General features: G+C 45.3%; 4 protein-coding genes across 4 annotated transcripts in view; 3 read left to right on the forward strand and 1 right to left on the reverse strand.

The window, feature by feature from the left end:
- Position 1: 1 nt before the first annotated feature.
- On the forward strand, positions 2-3,473 carry TXNDC17 (thioredoxin domain containing 17). The gene is made up of 5 exons (XM_059046839.2): positions 2-532; positions 984-1,242; positions 1,827-1,908; positions 2,335-2,410; positions 3,241-3,473. The coding sequence occupies exons 2-5, from the start codon at positions 1,098-1,100 to the stop codon at positions 3,307-3,309; spliced, it is 372 nt and encodes a 123-aa protein (XP_058902822.1). The 5' UTR covers positions 2-532; positions 984-1,097; the 3' UTR covers positions 3,310-3,473.
- MED31 (mediator complex subunit 31) lies at positions 2,111-11,492 on the reverse strand. Its single transcript, XM_059046672.2, has 4 exons — positions 11,146-11,492; positions 10,182-10,259; positions 9,606-9,702; positions 2,111-4,891 (listed from the first exon to the last, which is right to left on the reverse strand). Exons 1-4 carry the CDS (start codon positions 11,171-11,173, stop codon positions 4,699-4,701), a joined length of 396 nt encoding a protein of 131 aa, XP_058902655.1. The 5' UTR covers positions 11,174-11,492; the 3' UTR covers positions 2,111-4,698.
- Positions 11,493-11,626: 134 nt separating this feature from the next.
- Positions 11,627-12,004, forward strand: C19H17orf100 (chromosome 19 C17orf100 homolog). The gene has a single exon (XM_059046837.2). The coding sequence runs from the start codon at positions 11,627-11,629 to the stop codon at positions 12,002-12,004; it is 378 nt and encodes a 125-aa protein (XP_058902820.1).
- A 268-nt stretch (positions 12,005-12,272) lies between these two features.
- XAF1 (XIAP associated factor 1) overlaps positions 12,273-14,698 on the forward strand; it is an 80,769-nt gene continuing 78,343 nt past the window's right edge. Inside the window, exon 1 of the transcript XR_010838374.1 lies at positions 12,273-12,328. The gene's annotated coding sequence lies outside the window, so the exon portion shown is untranslated. The remainder of the gene's footprint in view (positions 12,329-14,698) is intronic.

Genomic DNA, 14,698 nt, shown 5'->3' on the forward strand with positions numbered 1-14,698 from the left:
CCACACAGTCCCAAGGTCCCTTGCAGCCTCCATCGAGCCTGCCGTGCCAGGTGTCCCCGCAGCCTCGTTCGCCCCGGCGGCCTGGGCTGTCCCCGCTGCAGGTCTTCTCCCCCATGGCCGCCGACAGTCCTGCAGCCTTTCCGCACTCACACAGCGCGTCTCCCGCACCGAGGACCTCGCCCGGCGCCTCCCTCCACGGCCTCGGGACGTCCCTGCACCCCGTCTCTTCTCCCGCGGCCGCCGGACTCCGCGCCCGGACCTGCTGGGCCCCACGCAGCGGCCCGGCCTCTCCGTCGCTAGCTCGCCCCCGCGCAGCCCCGGCAAGACCCCTGGGCCAGCCGCCCCACTCATCGCTCCTGGACGACTCCCGCCTTCCCAACGCAGCCCCGCGGCACTTTCTGTCTCAGCACCGGCTCCCAGGGCGGCTCCACACACGCACTCACACACTCGGCTCCAGCCCCCTACCCCCGCCCAGTCCCGGACGCCCGCCCCCCGGTCCCGGGGCCCCACTAAAGCCTCGGCAGGAGAAAAGGTAATTAGGCCCGACGATCGGCAGGATCTGCGCTGGGTCAAAGTCTCCTCTCCCGCAGATCCATGACTCCTAACGCAGCTTCCCACAATCCCCCCAGCTCCGGCCAGAGCCCACCTGGTCTGGGGCGCGGCGCGCCTACCAGAAAGCGGGCTGGGGGCCACAACTAGGCCTCCCTTCCGGCCGCTCGCCCAGTCGCCATGGCAACGGGCGCAGGGCGGCTTGGGAGCCGTTAAGGCTTTGGAGCCACCTAAGGGTCCAGGGGCTGCGTGGCGGCAGGTTTTGCAGCCACTGCACATGGGGCTGGGGCCGGGACCAGACAGGGGCAGAAGCCGGGGTTTCGGGGTGCAGTCAGCACTGAGAGACCTGAGAAGAGAGAACAGAAAGACGGTGCAGAGGAGTTCTGGCCGTCAGAGGCTCCCGTAGCACCTCAGAGCAAGGTTTGCTCCCTCAGGCCCTGCCCAGCTCCCCGCCCACCCGGAAACAGCTTCGCCCCACCCCCCATGGAGCTCCTCCCAGCGGCAGCCGAACCCAAGACACCTCTAGCTTGCCGAGGCACGCTCTCCCGATGGCCCGCTACGAAGAGGTGAGCGTGTACGGCTACGTGGAGTTCATGCAGGCGGTGGAGCAGCACAGTGGCAAGACCATTTTCGCCTATTTTTCTGGTTCTAAGGACGCCGAAGGCAAAAGCTGGTGCCCCGACTGCGTGCAGGGTGAGGCCGGGATTCGGGGGCTGCAGCCCAGAGGAAATGGCAGGAAGGCCGAGGCTATGGCTAGAGAGTAGGGTGGAGAGGAAGCGGAGGGAGTCTTGCTCCCGGAGTCCCGCAGGGCGATCTGAGCTCTCACCTTGCCTTTTCCTACCCTGTTCCCGACTCTCCTCCTATTAAGTCCTTCCCGCCCCGCCAAGAGTGCTCTTCTGCCATTCGACCCAGGTAATCTTGGAATCTAGTCCATTAGAACTTTTCACTTCCCCAATGTGATTAGTGTCTTACAGGAGACGTGACTTGGTCTCCTTATGATAAGTCAGCAAATATTTGTCTTTCACTGTTCTGGGCGCTGTGGCCTGGGGACAAATCAGGACTGAGAGTGGGGTCCTTACCCTTAAAGTGGCTCTCAAAATCAGAAAAAAAAAAAAACACGTGACTTCTGTTAATCTCCTCAGTTAACTGCAGGATAAAGTCTGAGTACTTACCGAGACTGAGGGGAGAGGAGGGGAGGGGAGGGGAGGGGAGGGGGACGCTGTTCATCAGTGCCTGATTGTAAAGTTGGTAATTATTTCTATCAACTTTTTAAAAAGCTGAACCGGTCGTACGAGAGGGGCTGAAGCATGTTGGTGAAGGATGTGTGTTCATCTACTGCCAAGTAGGAGAAAAACCTTAGTAAGTGGCAATGCGTACTCTATTTCCCAGACATGCACTAGACTCTTGCAAATTTAGGCGGGAAGGGTCTTATGATTCAGGTTCCGAGTTCTAAGGTACAGTCGGATAAGTCAAGCAATTAGAAGATATTAAATACAAATTAAAAATTCGAATGTTCAGCCGTTTGTATTAGGTAAGGGTAATTCAATAATTTGGCCTGATGTTAGTTCAGAACTTGTCTTTACATTTATTTTATATCTTAGTATATATTCACTTAAATGAAAACTTTGCACAGGAGAATATATGTCGTAGACGTCAAGGTTTTTAAATGTTTACAACAAAAACAATGATTACTGAAAGACTGAAAGTGGGAATATATCAAATACCAAGCAGAATGTAAGAAACCAAGTAAATGTTTTTCATGATCACTTTCTCCTTCTGAAATAGTTGGAAAGATCCAAATAATGACTTCAGGAAAAAGTTGAAATTAACTGCAGTGCCTACACTACTTAAATATGGAACAGTGAGTATCTTTCTTTAACTGTGTTGGGGATACAGTTCACCCTATCAAAACTCTTTTAACTTGTTCTGGATTCAAATTTGAAAAGATCTTGACATTTCATCCCAAATATCACATTGCTCTTCAGAATGTATTCAAAATACACATGGCTGTCCATCCCTATGGCCTATCCCAATAAGTTATTAATAATGCAAATATTAGGGGTTTTTTCATGCCTTTTAAAAGCCATTGTTATTTTAAAATTCTGTGGGCTTCCCTGGTGGTGCAGTGGTTGAGAGTCCGCCTGCCGAAGCAGGGGACACGGGTTCGTGCCCCGGTCCGAGAAGATCCCACATGCTGCGGAGCGGCTGGGCCCGTGAGCCATGGCCGCCAAGCCTGCGCTCCGCAACGGGAGAGGCCACAGCAGTGAGAGGCCCGCGTACCGCAAAAAAAAAAAATTCTTTAAGCACTGTTGAAGAAAGTTGGTTAACACACAACTCCTTAAAACAGTGGCATCAATAGTTGTTTTCGACTTAATCCGTAATTCTGGATGAAAAGAAAGGGCATGTCCTCTAGTTTAGTCGTGGCCCTGGGATTCTAAATTAAAGAGTTAAAGGGAAGGGGTGACACTGGGCTTCCTGTCTCCTGTTTTAGTCCACGGAGCCAAGTATTTTAATGATTCACTTTAAGGTAAATATCTTAACTATTTCATAAAGCTTGTTACAATTAATAATTTCTAAGTAGCATAATTTCTCTGTTCCAAGACTTGGGTCACTCAAGGTAGAACAACTCATTCCCCTCCTAATAACATTTTTGTAGCTGTGGGTTAAGATATGACTGTTATTCTCTTACAGCCTCAAAAACTGGTAGAATCTGAGTGTCTTCAGGCCAAGCTCGTGGAGATGTTGTTCTCCGAAGATTAAGATTTGATGATGGCAATTGTGTCTTTATTTCCTGATTTGCTCTAGTATAAAAGAATCTACATACTTGCTTTGAATTCATGTTAGCAATAAGTAAATAAATGATGTAAAAAATTGGTACATGTCTAAACAATAGAGAATGCTATTAAAATGCTCATGAACCCTCAGTTTGCTTTAATAGATGGGTATTTTTAAGCTACCATAGGTAAAATAACTCTTCAGGAGTGGCAGTAATAGCACAAAGGAAGCTATTATTGGAGACGACCGAAATACCTCAAAGCCCCTAATAGTGCACTAGACAGCTTCCAAATCTCTAAAGGAGTTAGGATCTTTTACCTTAAATTCCACGAATTTACAAAGAACTGTTATTCCAAAAACTCCTTCTTTCCCTTTAGAATGTAGAACTTAACCTAACCACTGAAGGGAAGCACAGCACATCTAATCCAGCCTCTGCTTAATGCTGGCAGTTTTGTTACAGCTGTCTGAGTATGCTTCACTACTTGGGATGAGGCGGGTGGCAGAGAGGTCAGAGACCGTATAACCTAGTGATGGGAAGGACTCCAGCCTGTGAGTCAGTCTCATTGATTATCACTTACTAGCTGTGTAACCATTAACCTGTCTAAACCTCAGTTTCCTCCTTTATGAACATGGACCATTCTGAGGATAAAATGAGAATGCAACTGAGCACTTAACATTGTGCCTGGTTTGTGGTATCTGCCAAATAAAGGTCAGCTTTCCCAAATGAGCACAAATATTTGAGGCTCCTCAACTGTGTTCTAGTCTTAAGGTCAAGAGTCCAATTAGTAGTTAACCACCAATCTTCTCCCTGCCATTCCTAGGTCAGTGACATACCAATGATTCTTCCTTAAAGCTCTCTTGCAAAGCAACTGGTGATACAGGTATGTCTCCTGCCCTGCAGAATTTAAGAATCTTTATGCGGTTCCTGCTGTCTGACGTAAAGAGGTCACTCTCACTCCGTACATGAAGGGCAGGATAGCTGATCTGAGGGACAGCAGGGTTCCAGGAGACAGACTTGTCCCAGGCCCCACTGTACATGAAAACAGAGCTCAACTTAGAGTTTGGGATATTCGGTGCCCCTCCCCTTACCTCGCCCCCGCTGCCTTAAATTGGTCTGAAACACCTAACATTTCTATTCTTACTCAGCTGACTGTGTTAAATACTAATAAAAGCTTACAAATCCACAGGGAAATCAAAGTAAAACAATTCTGGTTTAACAGAAATAATCTATTAACAAGAAGTAGTTCAATTAAATAGCACACTAACGGTTCTAGGTGCTACCACAATAAAGGTACGTAGGATGAGTCCTTTTTTGTCTTCACTGTACAAAAGCAATATATCCACGTCTTAAGAGCCTGGTCTGGATCCAACTGTTCATTTTCCTGATGTGTTATTTTGCTGTTGCTGCTCCGCCAGGGCTTGCTGAAGGCGCATCCGCTTCCGAGAATAGTGCTGCCAGTGCAGAATTTGCTGCTCATCAATAAATTTCGCGCATTGAGCATTCACCAACTCCTTACGGAAGTGTTCATATTGGAGCAGTTCTAACATGTGTAAACACTGAGGGTACCTGGGGTTAAGTTTATAAGTTAATGATCGACATAACATAGTAATACCACGCTCTAGTTCAGTGACCTAAAAACGATCTTGCAGCCTACCATTTCTGTAACATTAATTTACTATACTCCGGTAGTACAGTTCTTTTTTTTCCTGCTTATGCATCAAAAGTCAGCAACATTTTCAAAAGTGAGAAAACTTAAGTTCAGAAAGATTAAATAACTTGCCTAAGACCACACAGTAACTGGTAAACAGAGTCAACATTGGGGGACAAACATGCTATTCTCTTCTGGTGGTTTCCAAGGTGAGACTCAGGAACACTTTTTATTTTAGTAATTAATTATGTGTTTAATTAATACCAACTGGTTTTCCATAAACAATAAGACAACTTTTATTTTAAAACTGAGTCAATCTCAGAAAGAACTAAGCACAAATGTTGTATTCTAGTTTTCCATAGGGATATAACAATTTTGAAATTAAGTACATATACTCTAAGGTTGAGCAAATACGTAAGTAAATATGCTGTAGATAGAAAGCCAAATTTCTGGCTCTTGGAATTGAAAACATCAGTATGAACTCATGGCTTTTTATATATATATACACACACACCACACACAGAGATATAGAAATAGATATTTATATACACACACACACAATTTCTAGCTTTGTGTGTTGAGAGGGCCTAGAAGCAATGACACCAATCAGCACAGAGTGCCCAGATCATGGGTTTTATATAGAATTATCCAAGGTTGGTTGGAGACATGGCTGATTCTAAGGCTAACAGAGGGAAAGTACAAGATGAGCCTAGAATATTATGTAGTGCCAGAAAGAAAAATGCTCAAAAAATTATAGGGATATGTCAGAAGTACTCAGGAGCCAATGTGAAGGGGCTCCCACTGGCTATATCTGGGATCAAGAAGATACATAATTATAACCCACAAGATAAAGAATCCAAGAGTCCATATTGATGTAACCTTTTTAAATGAATAAATCAGGAACAAGGAAATGTACCTTCCTTACAACTGAATACCAACTAATGAATGAATAAAGAACGATGGAATTAGAAAATCACCACAGTAAAAATTGTTTCAAGCAAGTATCTTTCACAGATGCTAAAGTTAGGCAAAAGAATGAAATATGAAACAAGATATTTATATAGTCTCAAAGTATTCCCTCACAAAATATGTATTAAATACAAAAGGAAAAATAGTAACTTGATACAGAGAAAACTGGCAGCCACCATCTCAACCAAGTGACCAAAATTAATATCACCAGTAGAGGGACAAATTGACATCCTATGACTGCTAATATACCACTTCTGTGTCACACTTATGGGGGGGAAATAAAAAGACTGATGAACTCAGATTAATGGAGACTAAGACATGACAACAAAATGCAGCATCTGAGCCTAGACTGGACACTGCCCCAGACACAAGACATTAGTGAGACAGCTGGCAAAATGTGAGTGAGGTCTGCTGGTTAGATAACAAGATCAGATATCAATGTTAATGTTCGGATTTTGATCACTGTACTATGATTATGTAAGAGGTTTGCATTTAGAATATCTGGGGGAAGAATATACAGGAATTCTTACTGTTTTTCCATTTGTTTTTAAGTAAAATTATTTCAAATAGATAAGACATAAAACTTTAATGAGTCAATTAAGAAACAGTAAGTCTTATAGGGAGTGCACAGATAGAGCCAAAATTGTACAGGTAGTATACAAATGACTAACGTTTGGGGACAGGACACTACAGCAGTGCTTCTCAAATTTTAATGCACACATGAATCACTTCTTAAAATGCAGACTCTGATTCAGGAAGTCTGGGGTGGAGCCTGAGGACCGCACTTCTAACAAACTCCCAAGTGATACCAATGCTGCTGGTCTGAGGACCACATTGAGTAGCAGGGCCCTACACTATGTTGTCCTTATTACACATTTGCTTCCTATACTCCAAAGATACACACTTGCTTGTAATTGTCAGCAGCTAAGCCTGGAAAGCCCTACTCACACCTACCCTGGCTATTTCCTTTTCATGAGAACATTGTTGGTAGTTAAAAAGACCTAGGTTTGAAACCAGCTCTGCCATTCTCCAGCTGGGTGGCCTCAAACAAGGTACTTAAACTCCCTTAAGGTTTAGTTTCTTCAACTGTAAAGTAAGTTAATGTGACGACCAAGAGAATGGTCTTCATGTAGCATTTAGTAACTGGAACTCAGACACACAGTGATCATTATTCAGACTTGTAGACACAATACTCAGAATACATTACATGACAAAATAAGGAATTATAAATATGTTAATAGGCTACAATTATAGCATTATCCAACAAGATGAAATAGAAGAGGTACAAAAGGAAAGTTCTGCAATTACATTTTTTAAAAATAAATTAATAAATGGAGAACTAAACTAATGGCATTGATGAAAATAAGAACTGAAAGATTTTAGCTGACATAAAGCTCCCAGCAATTCAACAATATGAATCCTTGCCCCCTCATTCCCTGCCCCCACCAAAAAGGTAATGTAAACTTAAGTTGAACAAATAGAAGTATAATGTCCATATGAAGAAAAAAAAGCTATTTGGTCCACTGTACCCTGACATCTGAAGGCCTGTGTTTAGCTCTTGACTGAAAAACATAAGGCATAAGTTGAAAATATCCAAAGGTGGGCACATGAGAAATGGCTGAAGGTAGGTGAGAAAAAAAGATGTAAGATAAATTATAGTTGCAAGTCGTGGCTATTAGTGAAATGGTGGAAACTGTCTAGAAGAGGCAGCTGCTCCTCTGCTCTAGCCAAGTGGCTGACCTGAGAGAACAAAGACCTAGGGTTACCAGATCCTCCAGAATTTGAAAGACTGGCTAGAAATCTGGATTAAAATATGAAACTTTCTAATCTTCAAATGTTGGCAACTATTAAATGAAAACCTTGTGCAGAAATGAAATGGGTTAATTTGCAACCTCTCTTGAGTTTAAATATCTGAATGGCTGTTCCTCAAGAGGCCATAGATTGGTTCTGGATTAATTCAGGGACAAAACTCAACAGGGGTTGAAGTTACATGGAGGTATATCATATTATAATACAAGGAAGAACTTTCTAGCATCTAGCTAACAATGGAATTGGTTGCCCCTGAATGTAGTAGTATGTGCTCACTGGAAACCTCCAGCCAGCATGTAGATGACCATCTCAGCAATGTTGTGGGTGAAACTGAACTTGATGGTGTCTAGGGCTCAGTGTCCAACACTGAGTCTCTAAGTCTACATACATACAACATGTTGCAATCTAATAAAAAAAAGTCTTTTCTCTGGATTATTAAATGAATAAGTAGTTCTTTATAAAAGGCCAGTAAGGGTGCCAAGGGTCCTGTAAGCTACAGGAGGATGTGGGCTTCATACATCCTCCTTGTTATGAGACACAGATCAGAAAAGTGGGAGTACAAGTTTGAAACATTTTCCTCTCAAACTTCTGTTTGTTTAGGAAAAAAAAAGGCTAAAAGTTTCACCACTGCTTTTTGATTACCTAGTTAAGACAAAGCACAGGTGGGAGTTCACAGTTTCTTTTTTACCATTAAAAAGGAATAAGTTTCGGCTTCCCTGGTGGCACAGTGGTTGGGAGTCCGCCTGCCGATGCAGGGGACGCGGGTTCATGCCCCGGTCCGGGAGGATCCCACATGCCGCGGAGCGGCTGGGCCCCTGGGCCATGGCCGCTGAGCCTGCGTGTCCGGAGCCTGTGCTCCACAACGGGAGACCACAGCAGTGAGAGGCCCGCGTACCGCAAAAAAAAAAAAAAAAAAAAAAAAAAAAAAAAAAAAAAAAAAAAAAAGAAAGGAATAAGTTCAGGGACTTCCCTGGCAGTCCAGTGGTTAAGACTCCGCACTCCCAATGCAGGGGGCCTGGGTTCGATCCCTGGTCAGGGAACTAGATCCTGCATGCCTCAACTAAGACCTGGTGCAGCCAAATGAATCAATACATTTTTTTTTTTTTTTTAAAGCAAGCTATAGCACTACTGCAAATTAGCAGAATTTTTTTAAAAAAAGGAACAAGTTCATGATTATAGTATGCTCCTTGCAATTCATAAGCCTTAAAACGAAAGTATCTATTGCACAACTTGAATAATAAATACATATATTTATTATGTAAAATATATAAATAAAATAAGCAGCTACTAAGACTCAGGTAAGGCTACCTCCTCCTGAAAACCTTCCTTACAAGTAAGTACCCCTTTCTATGGTCTTTCATGTTCAGGCTATGGCTATGTCATTGCATATCTAGACTATGGGTTCCTTGGGGTCAGAAACCCGGTGAGATGGAGTGAGTGGTACAAGGTAAGGTCAGACAAGACAGGGCCAGATCATACAGGTCTTTAGCTTGAGAAAAGAGACTAGATTTTCCTCTGCATGCAATGAGAAGCAACTGGAGTTCTAATGGAATGTTGTGATTTCTATTTTTAAGATACCAAGTTGGCTTCTGTGTAGAAAATGGTTCTGCTTTGTTTGGCTTGGGGGCGGGGGATGGTGGTGAGAAAGCAGGGATACTAGTGAGTATATCACTGAAATAATCCAAATTAAGTTAGAGATCAGTGGGTCTCGTACTAAAATGGAGACAACTAAAAGAAGTGCAGAGATTCAAAACTGTATTTTTTCCAATGTGAAACTAAGAAGTCTATTAAATATCAGTGCTTTGGAGTATAATAAAGTACACACATATTTAGGACTATAAAAATTAAACTTACTTTAGATACTTGGCATATTCTGGTTCTTTCCAGTAAAGCAAGTACTTAAGATAATTAACAAAAGCTTTGTCTTTGAAGTAACCTCTTTGGGCAAGAACTGAAAGGCATAAAAAAAAAAAAAATACACCTGTAGAGCAAATCAATCCTTGGACTACTGATTTGTGACTCCTAACATAAAAGTAAAGAATTTACTTACATAACATCCCCACCACCAACACTCACTGAATTCACAACATAAGTCCCCGTTTGCTCAATTATATATATACCAATATAAGCGTAGCAATAATTCTGTTCAATTGATCATGTACAAAAGTAGATACTAAAGTCATCCCTCAAATCCACAGGGGACTGGTTCTAAGAGACCCCACAGACACCAAAACCCACAGATGCTCAAGTCTCACATAAAATAACATAGCACAATGACAGTATTGTCATCTTCCATATGGGAAGATTCAACCAACTGCAGTTGAATCCGAGGATACAAAGGGCCAACTATGAATTGGAACTATGAATTGCAACTCTTCTATCAGAAATTATAAATAGCTACTCAATTCAATGAGGTGCTCAACAACTTACAATTAAGGTAATTTGGGTTGGCTAAACACTGCACAAATTCCAACTCCAATTGAAACCGAAGTCGATTTCCAGCATCATCTAGGAGAGAAGATAGCAAAAATCATCCAAAATAAACATCACCATATACAATACTGATTTGTAGAAAGAAAACAGCAGTAAAGAAACCTGACTAATGATGAGATACGCTTCTACATAAAGAAGGGCATGTGAAGGTTTTCCTAAATTGGGCGAAGGAGGAGAAAAACCTTCCTTAGAAGTCAAAGGAAAGCAAAGCCCTGATTAAAAGGAATGTTTAATCAGGAATGAATGAATTCTCTAATGTTAAAGACAAGTTATCAAATAAAACAGGATCACACACGGGGCAGAACATTTATCACTCGTGAGCCACTATGTTGGGATTTTAACATTGACCACTGTTGCGGTAAGTCGCGGTAACTGTGCCTTGCCTTATTTTAATAATGCGTTACAAGTTGTTAAGTGATTAAGCTAAGCAAAAACAAAGCAAACGCTAAACCTATCAAGAAAAGTTCAGAATGTAAGCTGAAAGAGACCACGGCGAGAACGCAAGATCAGGGAACGCGTGCTTCGGTGAGACGCGTCAGTGGCAAAATAATACACGAGTTTGTCGACGATATTTTAAACTTATACAAGCTCATTTAAGACGCAGAACACAAATCGAGGAAGCGGTTTATGATCCAAAATCCCTCCTTTAGCCTCGCCGGAAGCCGGTGGGGTCGGTGTCTGAATAACAAGTGAGGAGAAAGGATATACCAACAAAACAAACTCTGAAAAGGCCAAACTACCTTCGCTCTTCCAAACGCTAGAAGAGCCCTCGCCCCTCCCGGTCCGAGCAATCACCTTGCGGGGAGTTAGGCCTGGAAGGCGAACCCGGGGAAGCGGGAGCAGGTGTCTGGGCCCAGGATAGTTCTATTTGCCAAAACGCACGGCTCGGAGCGCCACTCACCTGTCTCCATGGCGACGGCTGTTGCCATCACCAGCAAAGAAGCTCAGCAGCCAGCAGCCAGACACCGCGAACGCCGGGAGTGGCGGGAGAAGGGCCGGAAGCCGCAGCTCCCACTTCCTGCCGCGGTGCAGTGTGGGATGCGGGGGGCGGGCAGAGCTTCGCGCGGGGGCGGGCGGCTCCGCCCATCCCAGGCCCTGCCCGGCCCAGTCCCTCCTCCGTCCGCGCGGGCTCCTGACAGGCTAGGGGGTGATGCGGTGTCTGACCTAGCGTGGGGACTAACCCAGGGTTTCAGAGGGGCCGTCACCAGCCCCCGCCAGGACCACTGTTCCTGCACGTCCCTGTGTCGTGGAATCCTCGGCTACCGCTGTGCCTGCGTCACAGTGCCATGTGATGTCACTCCTCACTGTGTGACGTAACCCGTCGAGGAGCGTGAGGCAATGGGGCCTCGCGAGGCCTGCTTGGTTCCGTTACCCCCCGTAAGATGGCCTCACCCCTTGGGGGAAAGCCCTCTCCGCCCCGGGCTGAGTCCGCCCGCTACGAGGAGACGGCGACGGTCCGCGTGGAGACCTCGTCCCACCAAGTGGAGACGACCTCCCGTCAGGTGCGGAGGTCTTCCCGGCAGGTGGAGACTACCCAGCGCCGCAGCGAGGGGCGCTCCGTCTCCCCCTCTGGGAAACGGCTCCCTCGCGTCTTCGAGGTGTCCTACCAGCACGTGGAAACCGCCTCGCAGCGCAGGGAGACGGCCTCCCGCCGCGTCAGGGCCTCGTCTCTGCGGGTGGAGACGTCTCTGCACCGCGTGGAGAGCCCGCCGCGGCGGGAGCAGCCGGCCGCTCGCCAAAATGTCCAAAAGGCCCTATGAAATGCTTCCTTCCTCGGGGCCACGAGAGGGCCATGGCCCTTGGCCAGGGCAGAATTGCCTCCAGTTCGCAGCCAGCCTGCTGCCAGGTGGACCGATCATCTTTGGTTTCCTGGAAACACACCACAAGTCTATTTGAGAAAGAGCCAAGCTGCGGTTTCGGGACTCAGCCAACTTTCATTGACCCTGCTGCACCCTGGACCATCCTTTCCTGCCTTTGACCCAGTGAACTACTTTAACTTGAACCCCACACAAAAAGTTTTCGGGCCTTAGATATTGTATATATTGAGATGATGGACAAACAGGCTGTTTGAACCTCTGAGGCAGGTGAGTTTTGGATTCTTAGCCCCTGAACGACCTTTGCTGCTTCAAATTTAGGGACAAGGAGCAAACTGAAAGTCATGACCAGTGGAATGATTATATGCCTGCAGCGAACCTGAGGGGCAAGGAACAGAGTTTCCTTAATTAATTAGTTGGCCTGTGTTTATGTTTCAAAATTGTTATTTTCTTTATGCCAAGCCCTTGTGCATGGTAGCCCGAGCCACACACATTTTAACATAGGTCAAATGTAGCTCAAAGTGAAACTATATCAACAGTCAAGAATAATCTTAGAAAGGAAACCTGACCTGTGATTTGAGGAGGTACAGGGGAGGAATATTTATTGAGCACCTACTCTGTGCCAGGTGTTATTTTAGCATTTGGGCTATAACAGTGAACAAGGCAAACAGGTTCCTGGCTCTTGGGGAGCTTACACTCTAGTGAAAAGGCAGACAACAAATGACAAAACAAGAGTTTTGTATTGTGATTAGCACTATGAAGGAAATAAACAGGTAATGTGATCGAGAATGTAAGGGGCTTCTTTTGATGGGATGGTCAGGGAAGGCCTTGCTGGTTAGCATTTGATCTGTGACTTGTATAGTGAACAATGAGCCATGCAAAGGTCTGGAGAGAGTGCATTTTAGGGAGAGGAATCAGCCAAGTCCAAGGGGTGAAGGGGAGCAAGCTTGGACTGTTCAAGGAGCAGAAAAAAGACCAGTGTGGTTGGAGCTTAGAGAGGGAGAGCGTAGTATGGAAGAGAGGATGTTAGAGAAGCAGGCAGTGGCCAGTTCATAGAGGGTCTTGAAAGCCACAATAAGGAGCTTGGGTTTTATTCTAAGGTCAATGGGAAGACGCTGGAGGGTTTTCAGCAGGAGAATGACATGATGCATTTTGCATTTTAAAAATATCCTGGTTCCTGTGTGTAGGATGTAGGACAGTGGTTCTCAGGGGTGATTTCTATCCCCCAAGGGACATTTGGCAATGTCTAGAGACTTTTTTTTGTTTGTCACCACAGGGGGGCGGGCAGTTGCTCCTGGCATCTAGTGAGTGGAGACCAGGGATGCTGCTAGGCATCCTACAGTGCCCAAGACAGCCCCCCTCCCCCAAGAAAAGGGAACTACGTTTGGACGAACACCCTTATTAGTCCAAAATGTCAGTCGTGTGAGGTTGAGAAACCCTGTTGTGTAGGGGACCAGAGAGGAAACAGGAACTAGTTAGGAAGCTAATAAACTAACTAACTATTAGCTTCCTAACTAACTAGTTAGTTAGGAAGCTAATAAAGTGGTCCAGTAAGAGATGATAGTGGCTCATACTAGGGTGGCAGAAGTGGAGCTAGAGAAAAGAGCGCAGATTAGGGATGTGTTCTGGAAGCGGAGCTGACATGAGTGATGGATATGGAAGGTGAGGGAAAGAGGAATAGAAGAATGAAGGATGACTTCTGAGTTTTGGCTTGAGCAGTTTGGTATATGGTGGTGCCATTTACTAGGCTGAGAAATACTAGGGGAGGATCGGTTTAGGAGGAAAAATCAGCTCCATTTTGGCCATATTGAGTTTCAGGTGCCTATCAAATACCCAAGTGGACTTGACTGCAAGAGGCTGGCTGCCATGAGAAAGGTGAGGATTGGAAATATAAAATATAGGGTCATCAGTCCATAGATGGTATTTAAAGCCAGGGGACTGAGTGACAATCATCTGCGAGTCTGTCTCGCTCATTTTATGCCCATGAATGGATTAGAGCTCTTGTTCATCAGGGAGCACGAGCTGGCTAAACACCTATTCTCCCGTCTCACCCCCGCAGGGTCTGGCTTGACCTACCTAACTTGTCCTTGCCTGTAGCCCTTTGGTAGCCACCAATAAGGGAGAAAGTTTGCACTAAAATGTGAGACAAATGCTTCTGAAAACCTGACTTTCACTGGCAACATTACACTGATCCTGGGAAGAGGGTTCTTAAAGGTTCAGAACTTTTTGGGGGGTTTTGTGGGGGGGGGGGTGTTTTGGAGGTTGTTGCATGGCTATCAGTGTCCCAGGTTCTCATGGGATGGCTGAACAACTGAACTGATGTATAACAGTGGTTCTCGACTGGAGGCAGTTTTCCCGGCAGGGGACACTTAGCAATGTCTGGAGGCATTGTTGTCACAACTGTGGGGGTTGGATGCTACTGGCATCTAGTGGGTGGAGACCAGGGATGCCGCTACACATCCTACAGTGTGCAAGGTCATCCGCCACCCCAGCCCCGACGACAAAGAATCACTTGGCCCAAAATGTCAATATAGTACCAACATTGAAAAACCCTGAAGATTCTAGCAGTTTGAAAAGCTAGAGCATGGTGCATTGGGGGAAGCACCCCACTTCATGACAGATTTGCTATGGGAAAAGGTT

The sequence above is a fragment of the Kogia breviceps genome, chromosome 19 (assembly GCF_026419965.1).
Source record: "Kogia breviceps isolate mKogBre1 chromosome 19, mKogBre1 haplotype 1, whole genome shotgun sequence".
Taxonomy (NCBI): Eukaryota; Metazoa; Chordata; class Mammalia; order Artiodactyla; family Physeteridae; genus Kogia; species Kogia breviceps.

Excerpts from the sequence above, each read along its gene's own strand:
- TXNDC17 (XM_059046839.2), top strand. The coding sequence starts at position 1,098 with ATGGCCCGCTACGAAGAGGTGAGCGTGTACGGCTACGTGGAGTTCATG. Across the intron at positions 1,243-1,826 it reads GTGCCCCGACTGCGTGCAGG|CTGAACCGGTCGTACGAGAG; the intron begins GTGAGGCCGGGA and ends CTTTTTAAAAAG. Across the intron at positions 2,411-3,240 it reads CACTACTTAAATATGGAACA|CCTCAAAAACTGGTAGAATC; the intron begins GTGAGTATCTTT and ends ATTCTCTTACAG.
- MED31 (XM_059046672.2), bottom strand. The coding sequence starts at position 11,173 with ATGGCAACAGCCGTCGCCATGGAGACAG. Across the intron at positions 10,260-11,145 it reads AGCCGTCGCCATGGAGACAG|ATGATGCTGGAAATCGACTT; the intron begins GTGAGTGGCGCT and ends CTTCTCTCCTAG. Across the intron at positions 4,892-9,605 it reads GAATATGCCAAGTATCTAAA|GTACCCTCAGTGTTTACACA; the intron begins GTAAGTTTAATT and ends ACTTAACCCCAG.
- C19H17orf100 (XM_059046837.2), top strand. The coding sequence starts at position 11,627 with ATGGCCTCACCCCTTGGGGGAAAGCCCTCTCCGCCCCGGGCTGAGTCC.